Below are 27345 nucleotides of genomic sequence, written 5' to 3'. Positions count from 1 at the left end.
TAGGAACACTGACTTGCCTCGGAGCGTGAGTTATCAAGGGCTGGGTTCGATAATGTGTGAAGTTGTAAGCCTTGAACTCCTCATTGGATGAAATGCCAGGCCAGGATTCTTCTGTAGGGCTTCCTGGGGAAAGAAGCCAGGTTTAGTTCTAACACTGAAGCTGAAAACACACATTAGCTCCACCTGGGGCACTGAACAAGATGTCATCTGATATCCAGCACTGAATTTACCATCCTGAAAACACATATGCGCCTACCTGCAAAGTTTCATCCACACAGCAACATTTGAAAATGAGCTACCAGAAGACTCAGGAAAAAGAACCTGGGTTGCTTATGCTCTGGAACGAAATTATATATATCCCTCCCCAACATCCTCTTGCCTTAATCCCATACCTTTGCCCCAACTGCTTGCTTTACTTAACCCAAACAGCCATTTTTTTCTTGTCTCTCCTCTTGCTTATTTAAGCTTTTTCACGGCAAACTATCACAAAGAAAAATAAATTTTTTAAAGAACCTGACACATGGAAGCTGATTCAATTACATAAATGCAGATGTTTTGTGCAATACAATTTAGGTTGTCTTGAAGCAGATTTTTTTTCTTTATGCAGTGAGTAGAACCCCGTCACCTGGCGATGCCACAGTTTACTGCACTGTCATGCACCTTCCATTCATTTCAGTGCAAGATAGGAGAAAAGTCCCACTAGTTCCACCACACAACAAGAAACAGACAATATGGGAGACTCACCCAGTAGCCTGAATATTAAATGCAGCTCCTCTTTCACAGTTGACCCTGGGAACATGGGACGCCCTGTGACCATTTCATAGTGTATGCAACCCACACCCCTAAAACGGAAAAGAGCTTGTTAAGCACAACAGACCAAAAAATGGATATGAACATGTATATCAATCAGGCCCTTCAAGGCTCCGTATCCTGCTAAATCCTTCTCTCACTGCTTTAGCCTCTGCAGAGAAAGGGCTGTGTGGCCGCAGTGATATTTGGTTGTCGCACTGTAACACCTTAGGATACAATTCAGGAGGCAGACATTGCTCACTACCCCACCTCCTTCCCTTGTGCGCTAATCAGCAGGGAAAGGCAGAAGCCTCCAAAAGAATGCAGAGGCAAGCCCCGATAAGCTGTCTCTTCTTCTCCAAAGAATGAGCCAATGTGAAAGCCATAAGAAGAAGAGTTGGTTTTTTATATGCCGACTTTCTCTACCACTTAAGGGAGACTCAAACCGGCTTACAATCGCCTTTCCTTCCCCTCCCCACAACAGACACCCTATGAGGTAGGTGGGACTGAAAGAGTGTGACTAGCCCAAGGTCCCCAGCTGGCTTCATGTGTAGGAGTGGGGAAACAAATCCAGTTCACCAGATTAGCCTCCACTGCTCATGTGGAGGATTGGGGAATCAAACCCAGTTCTCCATATCAGAGTCCACCACCCCAAACCACCGCTCTTAACCACTACACCATGCTGGCACCCCATACATTCTGGAACCCATGGTCAGCATAGAAAAGGAAGACAGGGAGCTACTGTTCTCTGCTGGATTAAAAAAAAAAAACAGAGCAGCTGATAAAATTTACCCCACCCTTCCTCCAAGGAGCTCAGGGAGGCAAAGATCTTTCCCCATTTTATCCTTACAGCTACCCTATGAGGTAGGTTAGGCTGAGAGTATGATTGGCTCAAGGCCAACCAGAGCTTCATGTATGCATGTAATCCCCCCCCCCCACACACACACAGACCCTCTGCTCACCACATGTCAATGGGAGTAGAGTATTCTGTGGATCCTAGTAGGACATCAGGAGGTCGGTACCACAAAGTGACCACTTCATTGGAGTAAGTTTTTGTTGGGACAGACTTGGCTCTGGCTAGACCTGAGAGTGAAAAGTAGTTAAAATCATGTCTAAATTTCAGTTAACACCACTTGTATCCCAAACAGCTCTGACTGAACTGGTGCTCCCATTTTAAACTCACCATAACTCAAAAGACAGTTTGTAATAATACACACAGGTAAAAGTGAGACTTCTTGCCTGATTGTGACTCCCTGTTTAAAGTGGGCATCAGATGATAAAGGTGCAAGGGAGACATCGGGAAGTATACTTCTAGACTCACATAAAAAGAGCAGTATAAAGAGCCCCATGGTGCAGAATGGTAAGCTACAGTACTGCAGTCAAAGCTCTGCTCACAACCTGAGTTCGTTCCTGATTGAAGTCGGTTTCAGGTAGCTGGCTCAAGGTTGACTCCGCCTTCCATCCTTCCGAGATTGGTAAAATTAGTACCCAGCTCGCTGGGGGTAAAGTGTGGAGGACTGGGGAAGGCAATGGCAAGCCACCCCATAAACACAGTCTGCCTAGTAAGCGTTGTGATGTGACGTCACCCCATGGGTCAGTAATGACCAGGTGCTTGAACAGGGGACTACCTTTACATTTACAAAGAGTTAGGATTTGAAATTCTGCGCTATCAGTTGACTTGGTCTTTAAGATGCTCGTGAATGGAAATTCTGTACATGGGAAATAATTTAAGATGAAACGCTGGAAATTCAGTTTCTTGGAATGCTGGAAATTCTGCTTGGAACACTACAAAAGAGCAAGAGTCCAGTAGCACCTTAAAGAATAACAAAATTTCTGGTAGAGTATGAGCTTTGATGAGTCACAGCACCTGAAGAAGTGACCTGTGGCTCACGAAAGCTCATAAACCCCACCAGAAATTTTGTAAGTCTTTAAGGTGCTACTGAACTCTTGCTCTTTTCTACTGCTACAGACAAACACAGCTACCCATTGTGATTTATCTCAGTGGAACACTACAATGACACCTGGGTGCCAGACAAAAGACCTGGAGTAATCAGTGATATGCACATATGCGTGAACACATGCACACAGAGCCACCCCCTAATATACTTTGTTTACCTTTCATCATGGCGACCTAAGGAACGGTGCCTAAGCATTGTTGTATACCCTTCTGTTCTAAACCTAACAAAATCCTTTTGGAACTGTGAAAGCCTCATGGACAACTTACCAAAATCAGCAAGTTTCAGTTCCCCTTTCCCATTAATAAGCAGATTTTGTGGCTTGAGATCTCTATGCAGGATCTTATGTCGGTGGCAGTAAGAAAGACCACGCAGCAGCTGAAACATAAAGATCTTGAAGTGGCAAAAAAAAAAAGAAAGACAAGAACCAATTAGGGATACATTAAGAGTACATTCTTTTCTACTGAAGAACAGGAGCAAGAAGTCCTAAAACTGAATGGAAGATTCTGTGGCATGAAACCTGACAATCACTCACCTTTACATTGTACATGCTCATCAGATTTCCACAGTTATCCAGATACTGCTTCAAGTCACTGTCCTGGAAAAGAAAAATATGTCCTGAAGGGCCTAAGTGACCTTGAAGAACACTGCACCATTAGAAAGCATTAGGAACATATTGCAAGTGGCAACATTTGACCTCCTACTTAAACTAAAAAAAATCAATTCCTTAACAGAAAATGCAAGTTAATTAATATTTTCCCAACATATCAGTGCTGCACTCAGATGCCACACTAACCTCTGTATGGATAATGCAGATTGCTTGTTGCACTGTAATGTTCCCTTGCTTCTCTTTTCTCATGTTTTCTTCTCACACAGAGCGCAAAAATAAGCTCTGTCTGAAAATAAACCACAGTCACCCACGATGTATGAATGCAGCTGCCTGGCCAGTTGGAGCTTGTCCGTCCTTGTGGTAGGCAAGCAAACTCCAATTTGCCAGGCACCTTCTTTCAGATATCATGGGCAATTACAGTTGGCTTTCGTTCTCCGTACAAGAAGGGAACAGCAAAGCAACAAACATTGCCTTGGATTTAACAAGATTTCTGCAGGCAGAAGGGATTTCCATATGCAGAGAGTGACTTACTTGCCTCACCTCTCCAGCATAAAAGGCACCCCACAACACTGCTCATGAGGAACAGGGAACCCTCAGGAACATCACAAGGGGGGAGCTCAAGGTCTCCCACAGGAGTCATCCCACCTCTTCGGCTGCGGAAATCCTCCACTGGATCCAACCCAGCCTGCATTCATGCCCATTGTGGCAAACAGAGTTGAATGCCAGCTTAGCACGGATACAGTCCAGAAGTGCAGTATATGTTTTAAATGGGATGACCCTAAGGGCAGGACTATAAGACTTCCTAAACAGATAAAGCCTTTGCATCATTTCCAGATGTGTATTTCCTATGTAATAAAACAGACATCTATTTACTAAATTGTTGCAGAATATCCAAAATTCTTCCAGCTAACATATCTGGAGCACGGGCAATGCGAATGATCTGCCCTCCAGTCAGACCTCATCAGTAGCTGAGAAGTCATGCCCCCCACAACACAAACCAAAATTTGCTAGGACAAATTGTACCCTCCACCCCTCCCTACATACCATCTTCACTGCAATTTGGTATGCCACCAGAAATGTGGGCCAACAATGGTTGTGGGCCACCTCTAGTTTTGCCATTAGGTAAACTGCCCCTGATAGTGCTTGGAAACTACAGATGATTCACAATGAGAATATCACGTAATCAACAAGAGTGGATCAGGCAATTCTGAAAGAACTGCAGGGGCTACCGGTTGGTTTCTTGGCCCTATTCAAAATGTCAGAACCAAGGTATCTCAAGGATCACTTTCTCCTGTATCAACCTATCCTACACCAAAAGATTAAAAAAATACTTTAATATTTCCCTGTTCTCAGAAATGTGGTGAGGAAATACAGGGACACAGCATTCTCAGTGTGGTTCTTTGTACTTTGGCTGTTATGTCATATGCACAGTTAAATTTGAGGGGGTGGTGACATTTGGCTGTGTCTGATTTTCTTTTCCCTTTGAAAGTATCTCAAATTTCCATTTCTCAAAATTAGTAGAAAGCAATATTGATTTAGTCTGATGTGAGTTTCAGTGCATTTTGCTTATCTCATGTATTGTAGAAATTGTTTCTTTTGTTTGCCTCTTTGAGGGCTGCTTGATCCAAAACTGTGTTGGACATTTCAAAATAAAATTAATATACATGTTCAAACTAGACACTGCTGGCCAGCTGATAGAAAATGTCAACGCGGCAGTGCCCTGTGCTACGCAAGTTCAGAAACAACCTTGGAAAACCTTGCAAACAACCTTGCAAAAAAAATAATAATAAAAAATAAAGGTAGTTTTAAAACTCACCAGATACTCAAAGACAAGAGTGAGGGAACATTTCGTGTGGATGATATCATGAAGAGTCACAATGTTTGCATGCTTGAGATTCTTCAGTAAGGAAACTGCAAGGCAAAAAGATGGAAGCATCAGTCACAGTAAACTAGGGTGGGGGGGGGCACTGGAAAGTGCATGCGTGGAAACATGGGAGTGAACCAGGGGCTCTTGTGAAGAAGGGAGAAAAGTCACATGAGTGTGGAAAGAACTGCCTGAGGTTTCTCTGGACACTGTCTCTTTCCTCTGGAAATAAACACTGCTCCTTACCCTCCCGTATAGCTGTGCAAGGGGCCCCTTCTTCATGTTCCAGCCGGATCTCCTTTAGGGCAACCAGGTTCTTGGTGAGCTTGCTACGCCCTTTAAAGACAGTAGCATAGGTGCCCTGTGAGGAAGAAGCCAAAGTAAAAAAAATAAAACTCAGCTCACAAGCAAGGATTAAATACGCAGCATACACCACTCATTATTGCCTTATATAAAACAGTGTTATTGAAGGTTTTTGAATGGGCTTAGATCTCTAAGCAACCATTCTTAAACTAGATTACAATTGGATTACTCCATACATAGTCTTCTTCTAAACAGAAAGACCACAGCAAGCTTTAATCCACTTTCAAATGCCTTATTTTTAGTTTGGATAAAACCAGCTTTTAAAACTAGTATAAATTACAGTGACTGATTTATATTACAGTTATCTAAAACCCTGCACAGTTTAATAGTTTCATGGTTCAATTGTATGGCATTTCAATACATATGCTGCATATAGTTTAAGAAGCACCCTCTCAAGCAGTGCTCCAGACAACGAATGTCACTGAAATGCCGGCTTGCCCTAAAGTTCCCTCCTAACTAGGTAGTCCAGATGTGCAGAGCAATGCAGATAAGCCTTAGGGCCTTGATTTAAATTCAATTCACAAATCAAGGTGCAAGTTTAAATTTATAAAACCTTAACGAGTACTGGATTAACATACTCTAGGGACTGCTGCCTCTCTATTACAGCCTGTGAGATCTATCAAGGATGCATTCTTAATGATACCATCTGTACAACATGGTTTAGAAGGCAAGACAGAAAAGAGACACTCTTGGTTGCTGCCTTCCATTTATGGAACACTCTGGAAGAATCCCAAAACCCAAGCCTGAGCATCTTTTGTATCCAGCAGAGCTGGATAAGCCCCTTGAGCTCAAATTGGAAAGGACCCAGATTATGTACAAGAAGCAGCAGAGAACTTCAGGGAGGAAAAAATAATCGTTTCAGCATTTTCCAATCACTTGTAAATAGCCAGGAACCCCCAACCCTCCATTATTCCCCCATTTACTTGGCCATGCTGGTGACAGCAGCAGCAACCAAGAGACTATTTAACCAGGCTGGTAGTGGTAGCAGCAGAAGAGTAGGCATCTAGCACTTCCAGATGCCTCAGGTGTTGTTTTGGCAGCATCTGATGTTGCACACTCAAATACATGCCAGGAAATGTAGGGTGCTTTCACACATGCCAAATAATGCACTTTCAATGCTCTTTATAGCTGGATTTTAATGTGTGAAATGGCAAAATCCACTTGCAGATGATTGTTAAAGTGCATTGAAAGTGGATTATTTAGTATGTGTGAAAGCGCTGCTAGTCTCCAGAGTGCTCAGCATAAGTCTGTCAGATTCACCCCCCCCCCACACACACACACACTGAAGTGTGGGAAAGAGAAGGAAAAGATGGAGGTGACATGTGGGACAGAGGTGCTTTGCTAGCATGCATGCCCGCTGATGGCTAGTTGGCTACTAATGCCATCAGCATGGCTGAACATCAACAAGTGAGGTGGGAGCTGGGAAGGGAACACTTCTTTGGTTTGGATACATAATCTGAATCAGAGAAGAATTCTGGGCTGTAATTGCTCACTGTCGTATCTGGAAGTTAAGCTTACATTTCCAAGCACAGCCAACAAGATTTCCACATAATTTATAATATTAGCTGTATCTGCTTGGTCTGGTGTTTAGAACTCATGGCTAAATTGGAGCAGTATTGTTTATTAACATATGTATATTTTTATACTCCCCCCTGACCTGAATATGAAATATGGGTGGCCTAAAATAGAAAGAAAGATGGTGTAACACTTATTACCATAATAATAATGCTTTACTGTATTTTCTTACCTCCCCTAGCTTGTCCATTTTATCATAGGTCTCCATCTTCCCAAACCCAATGTCAGACTGCAACAAAAAAGAAAGATTCAGCACAGAAAATTTCCACTCTCTGCCCTAAGAAATGTAGGTGGTGAAGGACTCTTGCCTTAACTTCAGTGGGGAAATAAATGAAACCAAACCCTTAAACACACAGCTAAATATACTGCAATTACTGTCTGCAAAAGTGCAGTTGTTAGCCCATCAGCAGGAACCACAATCAACTGTGTGCTGGAACAAACTGGAGGATACTTGCTTCTCCCGCCGTCATGCCAAAACAGTAATTGATACTGCTGTCTTCTCTTCAGGTACGGTGCAGCAGAGAAAACATTCAGTCATTTTTACTTTCAAGCAGTTTTCTATCCAGTCAGTCAAGTCTGAATACTCTGCCTATCTGTATGGTTCTTCCACTGTGTGTGTAATGTCTTTGGATCCTGGCCCAATTTGTTTAGAGCTCAAGGCAAGTGCCCTAATCTCTTACAGTGACATCCTGTACGACTGACTCATTTGTCTTAGTCCTTATTCCACATCTAATATCACGGGCCTAACAATACTATTTAAACAATTTTTCCCCCAATGTGAGCTGTGTTTGACTCTGAAAACAGTATCTGGGACAAGGAAATATACATAACCATTCACAAACAGAAGAGTCAGGATTAATCCTTTGATGGTGATAATAGGTTTTCATAGAGCACCTTATAAATTTGTTTAGCGTCACATATTTGAAGCTTAGTTATTTTTCAGCACCAGGTGGTGGTAGAGAGACACCCGCCTTCATACAGAGAAAAATTAAATATCTTATTTTCACAGAGAAGGGTAATGATGTACATTTCAGCTACTGATCAGTCCAAAAAACTTGATCCAACACCTTCTAGGGATTCAGACATCAAATCTTGCCAAACTGTGGGTAGAAAGGGGAGTGCAGCAGTTTACTGTGCAGAATGTCTAACATCCCTGGGGTATCTGAAGTGATCTGTCCTATAAAGCTAACTGGTACCTGGAAGGAAGACAACAGCCTAGACTAGAATATGTTAGAAGACTATTCTGTTGAAAGTGGGACTAGCAGCAGCTTATTCCTGAGCTTTGCAATGGCCGGGGATGGCGTAGCTGAGGTGCCGCTGCAGTGCCTCTAAAGCCATTCCCCGGCTGCTTCAACGCTTAAAAGCGCCTTAATTTTTTTTTTTAATGGGGCATTTTGCCCCATTGAAAACAACTAGGCTGCACCAGCAAAAAGCTGGCACAGCAACGCTGTTTCGGAGGGGGAAGTTCCGGGCCCGAAAGGGGCCAGGAAGCTGCCTACTGGCAGCTCCGTCCCCTGGAATGCCCCCGGGAGGCCAAGCCGGGAGGATGGCATCCAGCCCCCCCCCCCCGCTGGCATCCGTATCAACCTGGGCGATGTAAGTGGCATGGGCCCCAGCTCAGTGGGGCCTAAGGTCTTTCGTCCTTTCAGCTCAGGAATGGGCTGTTACTTCCACATAACAGTGTTTGTTAGTGAAACACTTGTAGAACCAGTCACAATTACAATTACATCATTTGCCTCCTTTACAAAATACTGCAAGACTTTCCACTTTTGACAGATGTCTGAAGATGGAATTTAAGTTGCTGTGATTTTATAGCTGCTTGTTGATTTGTAATGTTGGCGGTTTTATAATTTCGTTGGAATACTTTTATTGCCTTGCATCTGCTTTGAGTATTTTATCAGAAAAGCAATACAGAAGAGTTCAGCAAATAAACAGAATTACTTTTATACCAGAGCATTCCCTTTGGAACTAAGGATCACTCAAACATATGCCCCAGAGGCAAGTAGTGCAGTGCCCAGTTACAGCCCAGGTAGGACTGCAAAGCTCCCCATTTTCCTTGCCTTAAGGATGCTTCTGTTTTTGTGAAGGTGATAATGAAGCTGCTAGCAGAGTAAAGTAGGCTTAACGTGATCGGATGCCCCACAAATGTAACAATGCTACATTTGCAAGTTTAAAAAGAACATACATTGTTAATTTATAAGCTTATTAATATTTATGGATCAGTTGCTTCAGCTGAGTAATATTTTATTCAAGAGAAGCAGAAGTTGCACAGGTAAATGGGAGACAGATATAACATTTCACTCTTCATTCCAGCCTAGAATTTTTATCTCCCCAGATCTTTTTTTTTAAGTGCTTTCTAGTCTCATTGGTTACACAGACATATTCGGATAATTAAATGACAAGCATTTCTGGTGCTAAATCAAATGTTTGTCCTGTCTTGAGCCATTTGTATAAGCGGACACATGGGGATTTTCACAGTATTATAAGTACCAATGTCTGTGGGCAAACCCATGCAGGATTGACCATGCAAGAAACTGTTTCCTAAATGCCTGCCAAAAAACGGGACTCACAAGAGAAGCCCGACGAGACATCCTGCTAAGCGGTTTTGAAATTTCTGGACTTTCCATCTCCAGTTTCTGCAGGAACTCTGGAGGCAGACGAATATCCATGGGCAGAGAGAGTCGCTTACTGACATCCTATGGAAAAATAGTAGAAAGTTAGCTGCTGAGACTTATTAAACTTTTTTAAAAAGATATTTTATTAACATTTTCAAGAAAAAACAAAAAAAATATATACACATACATTCACACAGTTTGCACTCCTTCGGGGAGTCTATTTCATCTTATATTTCAAACATCTTATACATTGTTCTTATATTCTACATTTTAGATAAAAAATTCCTTCTACACTATATAGTAAATTTTATAAGCTGATCCTTATATCTAACAATTTATCCTTTCCATTTAACATAATCAAAATAACATTCCCATTTCTTTTGGGATTCTTCAGTCGTCTTCTCTTTCATCAAGCTGGTCAGTCTGGCCATCACAGCAAATTTATCCATCTTTTGTTGCCACTTTTCCAAATCTGGAATATCCTCCTGTTTCCAAGATGCTGCCAGTACTAGTCTAGCCGCCGTTGTCAGATGGACAGAAACCATAGAGAAATATTTGGCTAAGTTATCTGGCTCAATTCCTAGCAACATAGTTTCTGGGTTCAAACTCTAACTTAGAACGGCTACTTCTTCCTATAGCTTTACAACTAGAATTTTGCAGCCTATTAGGTACCCATTATCTCCTACCTCTCCAACCACAAACACAACAGCTGTCCCTTGGACCAAGAGACATCAGACCAGCGCCTGCTCAGTTGGGCTGCCTGTGTGGGAGGAACTTGTCTAGCTCCATTCCAGGGAGACAAATTGTCTACAACCATGTTGGTCCAAAAGGAAATTCCAAAAATCCAAGAACACAACTCATGCAATACCTTTTATTCAAAACCACCCAATGACATAATAGTGTGCACACTTTTGGGTTCCCCAGAACTCTTCACCAGGCCAGAAGTTACAAAATTAAAAAGAGGAAAAACAAAGATTTTTCACATTGTCATGATCTTATGACTGTCTCATGCCAGCATTACTTGGTATTACACGGATTGTGTTCCATTCCAAAAAGACAAGGCAGCCCATGTACTTGTCCAGATCCCTCTAGTTTCCCTTACTGCTACCTGAGCTTAAATTGCACCCTGGAGGCTTGTTCAGCCTGGCTGAGTTTTCAGGCTGTGCTCCACTGTCCTGTGTTGCATATCATACCCTTCCTGCAATCTTAATGAAAACATTGAAATAACTTTCCCAATTAAGAGTGATCCTATGTTTCAATTCAATAACTTTGTTATTTAAATGAGTATCTCAGGGGAGGAGCATCACTTTGCACTACGATCCAATTTTCTATAATTATGTAACCTCTGTAGACCTTCTTGAAGACTGCAGGGCCCAGAGACTGCATTATATTGCACTTAAAAGGGGCCACTCTCTTAACTATCTAAATATTATTCCTATTATCCCATACAGATTTCCCCATACTTTACAAGTGTAGTTACCTCCATGGAAAAGCGTCGCTGATTGCCATTTCGGTATTTCACAGTGGTTGGGGACCGGCCTTCTGAAGGCGAAGTGGAATTGGGTTGTGACAGGTGCCCCAGGTGTAGATGTCCTTGTGCTATATCTGTTAAGAAGGGAAGAATACAAAGTAATTGGCCAAACTGGAAACACACAGGACATCCTGGTACCACTGCTGAGATGAACGCAAAAGCAGCAAACTGAGGACTTATTTGAGCTATCCCCACAATGTCTGGTAGCATGAACTACTTCCTAGAATAAAACTGCACTGAGGTGCACAGTTACTCAGAAGAAACTCTCTTCAACCTTTTCTGAATATGCATAAGATAGGGCTATACATTATTTTGATTTTTAACCTGTGCCATACTTGGACCAAGTTACAGCACTTTTTGCTTAATATAGTACATAATTCAAGAATTTGAGGGGAACTGGAAATGGTTTAATTGGAAAATTATATTTTCTTTAAACAGTAGCTTGCATCTTACTGTTGAAACTCGGGTGTGCAGCAATGTGCATTACTCTTCTGACCTCTCAAATGCCACACAGAAAGAATAACCCCACTTTTGCTAATACCCCATCAAAACACTGGATTAACATGCAGGCCAAGTACACTGTGTGCGTTTGTGTGTATATATTCCAGGCTCATTTGTGATGGGTATCTTCTGGGAAGCTGCAACCAAATGCTACTTACTACTATGTGTAGTCACAGAAAGCACACACATGTATATTTGCCACATGCAACTACATATAAATGTTTTTCCTTGCAGCAAAATACCAGGCAAATGATGCAGCAAGTTGGGCTCAAGGACTTTTGTGAGAAGGTAGGGAAGCACTGAAATTTTTTGAAACATCTCATACTTTTGCAACTTTCCCCACTTGCCTTTTACTGGTACTTTTATGGATCCTACAAGCACAGACCTAAGTTTCTGGCTGCTACTGGCAGCACCTCTTCCCCCCAAACCCATGCCTAAAGGATAATGAAATCTCCACAGTCCAACATTCCATCCCAAATGTGGTTTGGCTCGCTCTGTGCTTGAATGCAGGCCTCTATTATAAATAACACTATCATAAATAAAAATAAAATCAAAACAAGTTTTGATTGTAATGTGCAAAAGCATCCCATTTTCAGATTTTTCTTATGGCTAGTATGTCTCAGTCTTCATCAACACATGATACTGGAAGTTCCAGGGACAGAGTTCCCAGAGTTTTTAAAAATGTAATTTCAAATGTGTCCAAGAGACTGATTCAGATCAGAACTGTTGCACAAGGGGAGGAGGGTTAAAGCTTTTCTTCCATGCTGTTTTCCTGATCTGAACTAACCATGGGGAGCTACTTGGGCTTATCTAAAAGGTTAAATTAGTAACTCCCCATGACTGTTTCAGATTTGTACGGGGAGGGCGAAAAGGATTACATCTCATGGAATAGTTCTAATCTGAATCAGTCTCAAGTATATCTGAAAATTAAAAAAAAATACTGAGAGTGGGCAACAGACCACCTAGAGTCATGCATGGTCGAGCCTTTAAGTTATAAGCATGCCTAATTTAAAACTTCTGGTTGGCCTGAAAGTATTTTAAGTATTTGGGAGTATACTTTACTTTTCCTGTTTCTTTACAACTGTCATTCTCACATATGTGCAGTAACTGGAATACATACCAAGTTTCATCTGAAACTACTGTTCAAACTTTTGATAACTACCCCACGCAGAGCACAATAAAGTAATCTAGCCAGTACCATGGAAATGTAAAGGCATGCCCAACTGTCCCTAGGTGAAGGTGATCACAGCCAGCTATGTGTTAGGGGACTGGGCTAGATAATGCTCATATTCTTTCCAGATTTATAATTAAAGGATACTCTTCTTTTTACTCAAGCTGTGAAGACGTTCATAGGTCAAGCCAAAAGGTTCCCTATTCCAGCCTCCAGGACCACAGATAAAGATGACAGCTGTCAAAAATTGCCTAAAGGAGGGTAAACAATATATGCCTACCCATAACCTGTTAAACTGGTTGCACCACTCTGATAAATGACCCTCTAAGAAGATGAAGTGATCACTTCTCCTGAGATTATAGCTCTGAAATGTTGAGTCATAAATGGAAAATGCAAGGTGAATGAAGCAGGCTCAGAAGCCCTCTGTGGGCAGCCACTTCTCTCCACGCCCATGGCTCTGTGCTCTGTATTAAACCTGATAGGGCTGTAATTAATGCCTGGTTGCTAAGAGGCTCTGGAGCAGAAAGACTCAGACAGAGCTTCAGGAAAAAAACACTTCATAAGTTCAATGCAGGCCACTCAGATACCCATGAAATAAATTCTGCAAATTCACAGGGGAATTATTTTCTAGAAGCACATGATAAACAAACCCTTTGTTAATTACCAGCTTTCTGAGCAGAGCTATGCCATTTAATGATCACTCGACCCTACTTCCTGCCCATTTCCCCCACCCATATGGCAGAAAACCGATTCTCTTACAAAGGACATAAAAGATGGGGCTCAGAAGCATCGAGCATAGGATGCACTCAAACTAGACCTAACCTGGCTGCATGAATTCAACTAGTAAACTCTCTGCACAGATGGTTAATTATGTTCATGGTAAACAAACTGAGAGGAAGAAAAGGTTAGGAGGATTTTGTAGGTGATAATTCAAAGTAGGATTTCAAACAACAGTTAGAAGCTAATAAGGCAGAAAGATTAAAGTAATGTTCTTCTCAGTCCTTGCCACTGTCCTGCTGAGTGACCTTACGAGACAATCATTTCCACTTGCCACACTTTAGGTCCCATTCCCTCTTTTCATGTTTGTAAAGAAATGGTTAGCGGAACCACCACTGATCTGCATTCTGAAATGGACAAGTTTGGTACATATCACCAAGAAGAGCCCAACTGAACTACTTGTTAGCAAATCCTACTTATTTCATTATGCCAAGAAGGTTCCCAACATAAATCAAACAGCAAGATGTCATGTTTTCTGTAACCACAAGGACAGCAAAGATTTTAAAAACTTCAAGATTTCGTTGAATTATTGTTAATGAGAAAGCGTGGCCTTCAGGCTGAAAGTAACCAACAGTTCTCCATCCCTCAATATTTTATCTGCAACAAATGGTATTCTTGATTCTTCATCAAGCAGTTTTGAATCATTATGGCCAAGCTAGGAGCAGGCAGGCACAAGACATGAGCAGGACTTCCAGGAAAACAAGTATCAGGTTTACAGTTGTGAGCCTAGAAGTTTAAAGGAAAAGTAACAGGCAGACAACAGCCACCAAGGAAGCATAACCTCTGTGAAAGCAGCCAAACAAGCAGTGGGCTGTACTGGATGATCTAGAATGCTGCTTCTGATTCTATGACTTTGGGTTCTGATTTAGCTCTAGACCCTAAGGTAAGTCTGCCTTTAGAATCAAAGTGGCCAGTGCTGGCTACTGCTTCTGTACTTTTTCTCCCAAAGCGGTAGATTTTTAATAGATGGGTGTTCATGCACAACAGGACTCCAATACACTCCTTCCTCTAAAAGATATGAACTTTTAAAGGCTTACTTGGACTTTCCATAGTTAAGAAATAGAGCAATACTAATACTGCTATTGCTGCAATAGCAGCAAATAAATAAGGAGCTGAAATGGAAGGGCGTGAGAGTATTGTGCTTAGAAAGGATGGGAGACAGACAAGCATGTTTGAATATACATCTCCACTTTGGAGCTCTTGATACATTTGAACAAGTGCAGCAATCTATTTTTATTCACCACAGGAGATACAATACAGGAACATGAAAAGTCTATATATCAGCAAGGGGATTTCCAAGCAAATTTAAATACAATGTTTAACTGCCCAAGCCATGCCCTCTGCCTGATTTGCTGCTGAAATTCCCCCAGCTTAGAACCACCACCTCCCATGGCAAACATGGATTTCACTGTGTTGATTTCAATTTGGATAGTTGTACAATGAGCTTACTATCTGCTCAATTTGTATGTGGTGTTGATCAAAGCCACACTAACTCATCTCAGAGACACAAAGCAGCAAGTGGAACACTTACAAGCATCAATATTTCCTCTAGCCATCAGAACCTATGGACAGAGGGATTTGGTGTTACTGACATTTCAGGATACATGGCCCATTACCGTCGGGCATAAGGTAACTGAAGAAACAGCACCTGTGGGGCATTAACCCTGATAATAGTGGGTTCTATATCTATGTAAAGTTGTGGTCGTACAAATATAAGTCTTTTTGTAATATGGTTCACACATACAAAAGTATGCATACTCGCCCAGAGTCAATGAGCAGATGCCAGAGGCAATCCTGGCAATCTTTGGGAGGGGGACTTCTACTTTTACACTGTTGTAAGCCACTGGGGGTGGGGGGAGATCTTGCATGGGTCCATGAAATGGCTTTCTGGGATCAGTGAAGTGATCATTTAAGCATCTTAACAGAATTTCACAGGGAAAAAATCAGCAAGGTAAAAGACAACTGTGCAGGCAAAACTAATTTTTTTAATGAAACAGTGCTATGAACACAAAGGAATGGGATATTAGCCAGGAAAATCAATAATGCACACAACCTGTCCTAAAGAATTGCAGTAATGTTTGAGAGGGACTGTGGCTCAGCAGGAGAACATATGCAGAATGTTTTTTTTCATGCAGAATGCCCCAGGTTCAGTCTCTGTCCTCTTCAGAAGTGAAGGAGGAGGAAAAAAGGAAGGGGTGGTGGAGTTATGGGGAAATAAAATTGTGCAGGAGTCAGAGCATTTTCCTAACACAGCACAAAGAGTGAGGAATCAGTGCCAAGCAAGCAGAGGGCTCCATAGTAGGAATTCTACCTACTATATGTCTATACACTACAACTGCCTTGCTAGAGTATATATCAAAGATGTAGGAAGACTGTGTGTGACTACTGCTGTTTTATTCTGATCCATTTTTCAAAAGGATTACAGCAGACCTTGACACTCAGATCATAATGAGGCTACATACACTATCAAAGCAAATTAAAAGAGAAACCGCAGACATTGCTGCTGCCTTTGACAAGTCTTGCTCCTTTTATAAATATATTTAAACATTGCCTCTGCCAAAACAAGCTTTGATCTCCTGAGGGAAGAGGCCAGAAATTCACCTTGCTTTGCCTGAATTACAACTTCTAATTACTTTACTAAGCACAACCATTTCTGCTTGGTTCTGAAGACCAAGTTCCACAAAAATCAATGTATTTCCACTGATATTTTGCTTCTTGCACTTGAAGAACTTTTGACAATGAAAAACCAGGATCCTTCTTTGTTTCTAGGCAACCGCAGCATTTGCTGGATAGCTTGATCTCAGGAAGTGTAGTGTATTTAGCTTAAAACCTCATATGTGAAAAGAGAGAAAAAGGTACATTGTTTACTCACTGAGAAGGTCCTTTCCGCTCTGAAGTAGAAGGGCATCTTGATCTTTGGGTGTTTCTCGCCCATTGCTAGGAGTAGGCAGGACTAAACTAACAACTTCCTGTCTCCTGGCGAGGAACACCTCCCCTTCCAGTCATTCTACAGCAAGCTTAAGAGACAGGGAAAGGCACTCACAAACAAGGAGTACAAACAACAATAAACTGAACGATAAACTTAGAACCATTCTATATGTATTGCTACAATATTATTAGGCCGATCGAATCCGTAGGCTAGTTTGGTGTGCTTCAGTCCACCCTTGTAAGGTGATGTTGCCATCTCCAGGTGGGCAAGATGCCCTTCTACTTCAGAGCGGAAAGGACCTTCTCGGTGAGTAAACAATGTACCTTTCCCACTCTAAAGGAAGGGCATCTTGATCTTTGGGATCTCCAAGAGCAATGAAATAATGGGTGGGAACTCAGTCCTCATCATCTTCCACCACGTACTGTAAAATACATTTGCCGAATGCTGCTTCGGCGGATGCCATAGTATTGATTTGATAATGTTTAATGAAGGTAGTCACGTTGGACCAAGTAGCCGCTTTACAGATCTCTTCAGTCGAGGCTTGTTTGAAAAATGTGGCCGATGTGGCTGCGCTTCGCAGTGAATGGGCTGTGATCCCATTCGGAACTTGGAGACCACTGGCTAGGTAGGCTTCTCTGATGCATTGTCTAATGGATGTGCTGATAGACTGTCGGGACATGCGAAGTCCCTTGTTGGGTGCAGAAATGGAGATAAACATAAATTCCGTTCCCCTAATGGATTCAGTTCTAGATATATAAATATGAATAGCTCTACGCAGGTCCAAGGTGTGCCAACTCCGCTCTCTGGGAGTAGAAGGATTAGGAAAAAAGGAAGGGAGGTGAAGTTCCTGAGACTGATGAAACCGGGAACCCACTTTGGGGGTGAATGAGGGATCAGTACATAGCACGACTTTATCTTTGTGAAAGATACATAAATCTTTGCAAATACAGAGGGCACCCAATTCTGAAACCCTCCTGGCAGAGGTTATGGCACTAAAAATAAGGTCTTCAGTGTTCAGTCTCCAGTACAGTGTTCAGTCTCCCTCTGCCTGACTTGCTGCTAAATTTCCCCCAGCTCAGAACTACCACCTCCCATGGCAAACATGGATTTCACTGTGTTGATTTCAATTTGGATGGTTGTACAATTTGGATGGTTGTACAGTGTTCAGTCTCCAGGTAGGGAAGCGGTGAGTCACTGGAGGGGTAGATTGAGCTACTCCTTTAATAAAAGCCTTAACCTGAGGGTGCGATGACAGAGGAATCCCATTAATATCCAGACAGACTGAGGCAATAGCACACACTTGCGTTCGTAAGGTTGCTGCTCTAAGGCCCTGCTGCGCACCGTTTTGTAAAAATCCAGTAACTGAGGTAGCTTAGGAGAGATAGGGTTGATCGTCTTCTGGTGACACCACCTGGAGAAGGCTTTCCAGGTGTATTGATAAATCCTTGAAGTAGAAGGATGTCTGGCTTTAAGGATGGTCCCCACCACCTCCACGGGAAGACCAAGGGATAAGAGCCTTGCCATTTCAACCTCAAGCGGTCAATTGAAACCATCCAGGATCTGGATGAATCATTGGTCCCTGTTGAAGGAGATCCGAGGATGTCGGAATCTGCCAAGGTGCCCTGGTGGAGAGCTCCATGAGTGCTGGAAACCACGGCCGGCATGGCCAATTGGGAGTGATCAGGATGACTTCTGCTCTCTCCGCCCTTATCTTCCTGATGACTTTTGGAAGGATAGGCAGTGGTGGAAAGGCGTATAGGCGACCCGGAGGCCCCTGAAATTAGAAGAGCATCCACTTGCTCTGCTTCCAGATGGTAGAACCGGGAGAAGAACTTTTCCACCTGACGATTCTGGACTGAGGAGAACAGATCCACTGTGGGCGTTCCAAACCAGCTGGTGATGGCTTGAAAGACTTGAGTATTCAGCATCCATTCCCCTTCCTGGAGGGTCTGACGGCTTAACCAATCTGCCTGAGTGTTGTGGATGCCCCATACATGTTCTGCCCTCATAGACAAAAGGTGTTTTTCTGCCCAGATCATGATGGCCGATGACTCCTGGTGCAGGCAAGAGGAGAGAGACCCACCCTGCTTGTTGTTGTGGGCCTTGGTCGCCACATTGTCTGTCCTGATTAGCACATGTTTGTTTCTGACAAGGTCGTGGAATTTGATGAGGGCTAGGTGTACTGCCCTGAGTTCGAGGAGATTGATGTGGAAAGATGTTTCTGACTGGCTCCATATGACCTGAGCAAAGGAGTCTGCCACCATGGCTCCCCATCTCTCGAGGCTGGCGTCTGTAAACACCTGGACTGGCTGTTCGTGTAGATACGGTTGTCCGACTGTTAGATGTCGACTGTTAGATGTCCACCATAAGAGGCTCGTCCTGGCCACCGGACTGAGGGAGAGGGTCTTGTCTATCTTGTGTGTGATGAACAGCTGGAATGGGCACACCGCTGCTTGAAGCGATCGGGAGTGGAAGCGAGCCCAAGGAATCAGGCCTAGACATGATACCATGAGGCCTAGGAGCCTTGTCAGAGCCATCAGGCGATGTCGTGACGACTTTACCGTGGACTTGGCTACTGCCACAATTTTGCGGGCCTTGTCTTTTGGGAGGAATACTGAATTGGTGGTGGAATCTATGACCACTCCCAGATGTAGGATCCTCTGCGAAGGGCTTAGCAAGCTTTTGGATTTCTTTATAAGAAAGCCGTGCGTTTCAAGTGCCGTGATGACTCGAGTGGTGTTCTGAAGTGCCAGGTTGTATGAGGGGGCGCATATGAGTAGGCCATCTAGGTAGGCATGTAAAGAACATAAGAACATAAGGAAGGCCCTGCTGGATCAGACCAAGGCCCATCAAGTCCAGCAGTCTGTTCACACAGTGGCCAACCAGGTGCCTCTAGGAAGCCACAAACAAGACGAGTGCAGCAGCACTATCCTGCCTGTGTTCCCCCACACCCAAAATAATAGGCATGCTCCTCTGATACTAGAGGGCTACTTGGATTCCTTCCTTCCTTAACATCGCCACAATAGTCACCATCACTTTGGAAAAAACCTTGGGGCAGATGTCAACTCGAATGGTAGTGCCCTGAACTGAAAATGAAGGTTCATATAGTTGAATCTCAGAAAGCGCCGGTAGGACTGATGGATGGGGATATGCATATAAGCCTCTGTGAGATCTATGGATGTCATGAAGGTGTTTGGACGCAGTGTCTCCATGTTGGTTCGCGGTGTCTCCACGCGAAAATGTTTGGCCTGGATGAATCGATTGAGAAGTTTGAGATCCAGGATAGCCCTCCAGTCCCCATTCTTTTTGGGGACTGTGAAAAATATGGAGTAAACTCCCTGGAGATGTTCCTGAATAGGTACTTCCTCTATGGTCCTGATCTGGATCAAGTGAGAAATGGCTTCCATCGTTCCCTGATGTTTTACAGCACTGTGGTAGCATGGCGATGTGACAAAGCGATCTGGAGGCTTGTGATGAAATTCTATTAGATACCCCTGCAGAATTATTTGTAGTACCCAGGCATCCGTCTGGGAGTGGCGCCACTGTGGAAGGAAAAGTTGTAACCTTCCACCCACCATTGGGTCCCTGGCGTCACTGCTTATTTCCTTTGAAGAATTTGTCAGGTTTGTCTGCTCTAAAGGATTGTGGTTGTGAGGGGAGGTTGAATCTGTTGAAACGTCGAAAGGACCCTCTCTGAGGAGCCCAGTGTGGGCGTCTCTGATCCTGTCTGAACCTGGATAAGGTATGGTAGGATCGAAAGGATTGAGCGTATTGGCCAGGATGGGGTTCCTTTTTATGGGATTTAAGGATCGCCTTATTTTTATCCTTAATTTTGGAGAGCATCTTATCTAGTCTCTCTCCAAATAACTTTCCACCCTTGTATGGGTGACCCATTAACATGGTCTTGGACCTGTACTCAACCGACCATGGCCTTACCCATAGGGCCCTGCGAATGGCCGTATTGGAGGCGACCGCTCTAGCAGCAAAGATCACTGTGTCCAAGGAGGCATCTGCCATAAAGGACAACGCCTTTAGCACTTGAGACAGGCCCTCAACTATTTTTTTTTTAATCTGCAGTGGGTAGAAGCTGAGTGAGCTTCTTTATCCAGGCATTTGAAGCCCTAGCCATCAGTGCTATTGTGGTATTGGCCTGAATAGACAGTGCAGCTGCCTCATGCACCTTTCTGGAAAGAAAATCCATTTTCCTATTGAGCTGATCTTTAATAAAGCCCACTCCATCCATTCCTAGGAAGTCAGAGGATTGAAGGGTAGAGATAGGAGCATCTACCACAGGCAATTCCAACATATCCATTGCATATGAGGCCATATCATATAGTTTCTTGGCATTACCAAAGAACTGTTTATTATGTAGGGGTTTGTCCCATTCAGCTCTAACAATTTTCTCAAAGTATTCTGGTAAGGGTACCTTAATAGTCTAGGCCTCACATAGGTCTAAAGCAAAAAGTGCCTTGGCCAAAAGAGGCTGGAAATAATCAGAACGGAACAGCCAAGGCTGCTGTTCTTGAACAATGGGGAGTTCTTCGTCTGAAATGAACTCTCCTTCCTCCTTATCCTCAGCCCCAGAATCCCTATCCACAGAGTAGGTTTCATTTCTCTGCTCTTGGATAATTGGCACTGCTTTCATAGCTGCCTTAGTGGGCTACTGCCTAAAGGGGGCGCTTTGGCTGTAGCCAGGCTCCTCCTGCATGGGTTCAGATATGACTGAGGACCCAGGGGAAGATGTCCAACTATATGAGAACCCTTGAGGAAGTGGCTGAGGGAGTCTTTGAGGAGGGTAACCCTGCTGGAAGGGTAGGATAAGAGATTGGAGCCTCTGAAAATGTCTTTCCATGGAGTCCTCTATCATATTATATACCTGTTCAAACGTGGGGTTCTTGGGGGATCCCCCTTCCTCAGAAGGGTGGGTTACTTTACCCTTTGTAGGTATCCTGGGCTCCACATCCAAAGATGCAGCAGAGGATTCGGCGGGGACCTTAGAGATCAAAGAAGAACTCTGCTTAAGCTGGCGTTTGCGGCTGCCGCTTTCTTTCCCACCATTAGACTTATTTTTCTTCAGTGATTTTCCAGTCAAAGTAGATGGCGGCGACAACTTTCTGGTCTCCCTCTCCAATAGTCCGCTAGGGCAGCTAACGGCGGGAGCCGATTTTAAGGCCAATTCTTGATCAGCATCAGAAAAGAGCTCGATCTCCTCCGTTGCAGCTTCTCCGGCAGCCATTTTGTTTGCCGCATCTTTCCCGCAGCTTAGCTGTTTCTCCCGCAGCTCAGCTGATGGTCGGCAGAGCCAGGAGCTTAAATTTAAAAAACAAACGTACCCAAACAAGAGGGAGGGTAGGGAGGGGAAAACAATTGGATACGGCAAGGTAAGGAAAAGAATCTATTCTAACCTAATTTCACTAGACCTAGGCAGCAGCTATGGCTGCAATGTTCTCACCCCAGCAAAGGCAGGAGAAGAACTGGAAGGGGAGGTGTCCCTCGCCAGGAGACAGGAAGTTGTTAGTTTAGTCCTGCCTACCCCTAGCAATGGGCGAGAAACACCCAAAGATCAAGATGTTCTTCCTTCAGAGTGGGAAAGAGATAACCATCCCATTTTACAGATGGGAAATAGAGGCTTCACATATTGCCCATGTTCACTCTGGGATATTGTACAGGAGGGGGAAAATTAATCCAGAGTTACAAGTTCAGTGCTGTCTCCATTACAAATCTTAAATTTTTTGGACGACTGAAGAGATCTCCAAAAGCTGTGAATCACAGGCAGGCAGATATTTATAGTTCAGTTTGGAAGCAGAAGACAGTTGTGGGCGTCTACCTAGGTGGAAGTTAAAGTACCTCATGGAGGCTGCACTCCACTCACCCTTTCTAGCTTTGTTCCTTCCATAAGACTGTGCCAAGCCCAAAGGTGACATTGCATGCTACTCCGTGTGCTTAGTTAGAGTGTTTGCTTTTCCATTTGCTGTTGTAAGTCTTTCTGTGCCTGTCTTATTGTTCTGTGTCTGAGAAAAAAAGCACAGTTAGATCCGATGAGATTTTCCAGTCTGATGAAGGTCTTTTTGGAAAGAATGGCCAATTGAGGGGAGGGGACAGTGCCTTGGTCCCTAACAGCAGTGCACTCACACGGGGAGAAAAAACAGACATAATGGGAGCACCACAAGATATATCTTTTTCTTAAATAATATAAATAAGAAATATCTATTTCTTCCAGCGCTGAGCTCTCGGTTTGTCTGGTGTTATTTTTTTAAAGACCTCTATGTTTGTATTTCTAGAAGTCTTCTCCATGACACTGATTGGCTACTCCATTCCCTTGATGTCATCATGAAACGATCTCAAATCCCCAGGATAGCTTGTTGTTTTAGATTTGCTACTGTGTACATCTGTCACTTCAACTGCTAGGCTGAAAGACAGTGGGCTCTCTTCTTCTATTACATTTGTTCAGGGCGAAAACGCATGGGAGGTTTTGCCTTGGATTTGCCACTCTCTAAATGCACATTTTCCCCAGTCAAATTCTCAAAACTCAAAAATAAGCCCCCATGCAGAGTTTTGAGAATTCAGATGGGGAAAATGTGCATCTAGAGAGCAGCAAATCCAAGGCAAAACTTCCCATGCGTTTTCACCCTCATGACCAGTTCTGGTTCATAGGAGCATAGAGAACCACTTTGGGATGCTCATTACATTACAGCCAACCCCCAAAATAGTTATATAACCAGAACAGACAAACTGGTAAAAGGGGGTAAATGATTCAGTACCAAAGGCAACATGACCAGTGCCTTGTACTAAAGGAGAAGAGGTCCCATGTATCTCTTGTACCAAAAGCCCCTCTTGTACCAAAAGCCAGGAGAACAAAGGAATGCATGCTTGTAAAGACCTTATATACCAGGTAAGTTGCTAAAGTACATGTAAGTGGGTTCCATTAAAAACTAGCATCTATATATGCACACTGCCTGACTTATGCTGCTCAACCACAAACTTTATTTCAGTCCAACCACATTTTAGTAGGTCACAATTCTCCATCTATAAAACAGGGGCTAGAACCTTTTGCCCATGTACACTAAAAGGTCTGAGGTTAGACTTAAAACATAGTAGGGCACCACTTTCAATTTATAAAGCAGTTATTGCTATGTAACATAATAAAGTGCCAGCTTTAAACAAGGCCTACTTTGCCATGAGTCAGCACATAACCTTGAGTTATTGAGTCTATTGAGCTATTGAATCACTCAATAAATGGAAGATGTCCAAACACAGGGCTTAGGAGTCTGTGTAGTTCAATAAACCAGAAAAAAACCAAGCCCAACTTAATAAAAGGCAGTAATTGTGTGTGTGTGGGGGAAAGCATTTATAGTTTACATTGCAATCACCTCAATTAGCACTCTTGGTGGTATGTAGGGGGAGGGAGGGGTGGCTCCAGAACACTTTTATACAAGGCTCTACATCAGGGGTCCCCAATGTGATGCCTACTAAGTGTTTTTAGAAATTGGGCAGAACTAAGCAGGGTTTTTGCCTAGCAGGGCTTTGATTGGCCATTGGAGATTTGATTTGCTCTGCAAATAGCAGCTGCTACCACAACAAAAGGATTGTGCATCTGTATAACTTAAGGTAAGCTGTATGTATGCAAGAAAATATTTTTAAACCATGTGTTCATTTTAAAAGGCATCCTGTTAAGCAGAGCTTCTGCCTGAAATGTTGAAGAGTTATTATTGGAGTTATGCATAACCTCACTCCCTGACATTTTGTGGTTGGCTCCACTTCCTGCAGAAACATGAGGTTGTGCCCACCACCCAGAATTCCAAAGGTACTTGCAGACCCCAAAAGGCTAAGGGAATAATAAAGATCTACAAAATCATGCTGCGTGGCAAGGAAATCATGGTTCTGAGAATATTTTGTACTAAAATGGTTCCATTTTCATGCAAGGAAACAAAACTTATGGCATCAGAAGCATAAACTTACAAAAAACACACAGATGCTGCCAGATCTAACTATTGAGCTTTGCTTGGGGAGTACATAAAATATTTATGTATCGTAATTACAGTAAAATAATATACACATGTTTCAAACAGAATGAACACATGTTAGGAAACAACATCCAATCATGATTTTCACATGAATATACTTCACTTAAAATATGAGAAGGACATAATAATGTACATGTTTTGGTTCTAATCTCTATCTGCAGCCATGTGGCAATAATAGGAAAACATTACAGGTACTAAAGTGGTCTGCAAAAACTTGGTGAGTACACAATTCCAATGGTCAAGATAAGAACACGAAGCTGCTCTCTTTAGAGCAGGACTCCCATGCATTTCTGAAAGCAATGAATTGGGAAATTTTCCATAAGGATTTTTTTTGGAATGGCATCAGCTTCCCCTAAGTCCACAGTGGCTTTATTATAAACTGAGGGGTGGTGAGTGTTTGCTACATTAGCAGGCATGGTACAGATTTATCTGATGCACACCTTGTCTGTGATCACTCTAGCTCATTGTACATGTACCTCTTGAAACCAGAATTGAAAGTGGGCCACTTGCTAGAGTTCTGATTGACAAAAATTAACTTCAAGAATTTCTAGCCTGATGGCATCTCGCCACCTCCATGATCACTGTTAAGGGTTTGGTTCAACCACATTCTCCCCTTCTAAACTCTCCTTTTCCCTTCCTGATTTGCATTTCTTAAAAAAGGGTAGGAGTATCAGATCAGGATGGCTAACTTTATGCATATTTTAGAAGTTTTTAAAATTAAATGTTCCATCTGGCGCATGATGAAGACAGGAAACGTCTACTTGCTGCCTCAATATGAGAACTAGTGTGGTACAGAGATTCTCACTAGACTGGAGAGGCCAGTCCAAACAGCAGAAGGGAATAACTGGGGAACCACCATATGCTCCATTTCTTACTGGGAACATGGAGGTGTCCTTGAAGCAAGAATCAATCTTTTCCAAAACAGAACACGGCACTCTAGCAATCAAAATGCACCCTGGTTCCTCTCCCACCCCTTCCAGATCTGCCTGCCTTAAAATTAAAGATTCCTACTCTTTCTGTAGCACCATGTTCCAAGCACTTCATAAGTTATTATGGCCAGCATTAAATACTGCTTTCCACTCTATGCGGGGGATGGGGGGGGGGCTAATTTGAAGACTTCCTCAGTTGACTGCAATGGGCTTTGGCACAGCCCTGCCCGCACTGCTGTCAAATGACTGCTGAGCCCACTAGACTTTTACCTTCATTCTTCCTGTTGTTGAGCTGGTTGAACTGGTCCGTGAATTCTGCCAGAGACTCCTCAATGGTCTCCGTCCGGGGAACCGAAAGGGAAAAACGGCGCTTAAAAGTTTTCATCTTGTTCATGGTATTCTGAACAGCAACACAGCAACAGGGATCTGATGAGGAAGACAGGCAACATAGTAAGGAACTTTGGCTTTTTTTAAGGCAATTTATCTGGTTTTGTACCAGAGCCAGCTTGGTGTAGTGGTTAAGAGTAGTGGTTTGGAGCGGTAAAGTCTGATCTGGAGAACCGGGTTTGATTCCCCACTCCTCTACATGAGCAGCGGAGGCTAATCTGGTGAACAGGATTTGTTTCCCCACTCCTCCTGGGAGTGACCTTGGGCAAGTTACAGCTCTGTTAGAGCTCTCTCAGCCTCACCTACCTCACAGGGTGTTTGTTGTGGGGAGGGGAAGGGAAGGTGACTGTAAGCCGGTTTGAGTCTCCCTTAAGTCGTAGAGAAAGTCGGCATATAAAAACCAACTCTTCTTCTTCTTCCACCCCAAATGCAGTGGAAATTCCAATTTTATTGAAATCACAGATTATATTTGATCTACTCAGGGTCAAACTACATGTTTAATGCTATAAAGCAGCTGCTGGGAAGGGAGAGCAGGAGATTTGAACAATGGCCATGGTGTGGGGCATGTCAGTAGTTTTAGCAGAGGTAAAACACATCATTTACTTTAGCATTTCTGAAAAAAGCAAGATTGTATTCTCTCCTAACCCCTCTCTTCATTTCACCTCTTAGGAAGATAGTTTTGATTGGCCAGACTGAAACAACAGATCACATATCATCTGTACCCATAGCCCTTTTCCTTGAAATAAGTAGACAAAGGGGACACCAGTACCAAGTATCACGTGTCAAGCCATTTATTATAGAATACTGACTCTACCAATGTTTAGCTAAAACAATTGACAACTGGTGGAACCACGGACTACATGCAAAAGAGATAATCTCAGGATTAAAGGTATGCACACTACAATTGATTCTTTTGGGTTTTATGGAAGCAGGCACACAAAGCAACTGCTTCCTAATCCAAAAGAGCTAAATGCAAACACACTTTGGATAACATCATGCATTGTAAAATCACCCATATATTGATCCAATGCAGATATTCCTGGGGCTATTCTTACGGTTTGCAAACCACAATCTATATGTTACATGGTATGAAATTGGAGAGCAAACTTGTCAGCCACCAGCAATAAACTGAACTGCCACTCTGTCTCCAGTTTACTCCTTTTATATAGCATTGACCTGCCCCCAAGAAGCCTCTACACTGAGGCTTTTTTTGTGGTATGTGAAAGCATCCTTTTGAAAGATTTAGAAGCGTTATTTCTCATTATAAATATGAGCTCCTGAAACACAAAAAGATGTTAACCAGTTTCTTCTCAGGCTGCCGCATT

At 43.0% G+C, this 27345-nt stretch overlaps 1 protein-coding gene across 1 annotated transcript in view; it reads right to left on the bottom strand.

The window, feature by feature from the left end:
- The window catches only part of CDK18 (cyclin dependent kinase 18), a 35293-nt gene extending 9232 nt beyond the window's left edge, over nt 1-26061 (bottom strand). Inside the window, exons 1-11 of the mRNA XM_056867721.1 lie at nt 25904-26061; nt 11252-11376; nt 9727-9852; nt 7329-7385; nt 5465-5579; nt 5171-5265; nt 3280-3342; nt 3014-3137; nt 1752-1872; nt 745-842; nt 18-123 (exon numbers count right to left, since the gene is read on the bottom strand). Of these exons, the coding sequence (XP_056723699.1) occupies nt 18-123; nt 745-842; nt 1752-1872; nt 3014-3137; nt 3280-3342; nt 5171-5265; nt 5465-5579; nt 7329-7385; nt 9727-9852; nt 11252-11376; nt 25904-26027 (1154 nt within the window). The 5' untranslated portion in view covers nt 26028-26061. The remainder of the gene's footprint in view (nt 1-17; nt 124-744; nt 843-1751; nt 1873-3013; nt 3138-3279; nt 3343-5170; nt 5266-5464; nt 5580-7328; nt 7386-9726; nt 9853-11251; nt 11377-25903) is intronic.
- Between the last annotated feature and the right edge of the window lie 1284 nt (nt 26062-27345).

The sequence above is a fragment of the Euleptes europaea genome, chromosome 2, assembly GCF_029931775.1.
Source record: "Euleptes europaea isolate rEulEur1 chromosome 2, rEulEur1.hap1, whole genome shotgun sequence".
In the NCBI taxonomy this organism is placed as follows: Eukaryota; Metazoa; Chordata; class Lepidosauria; order Squamata; family Sphaerodactylidae; genus Euleptes; species Euleptes europaea.
The sequence above is the reverse complement of the archived record's forward strand: the minus strand, read 5'-3'. Positions and strand labels throughout refer to the sequence as shown.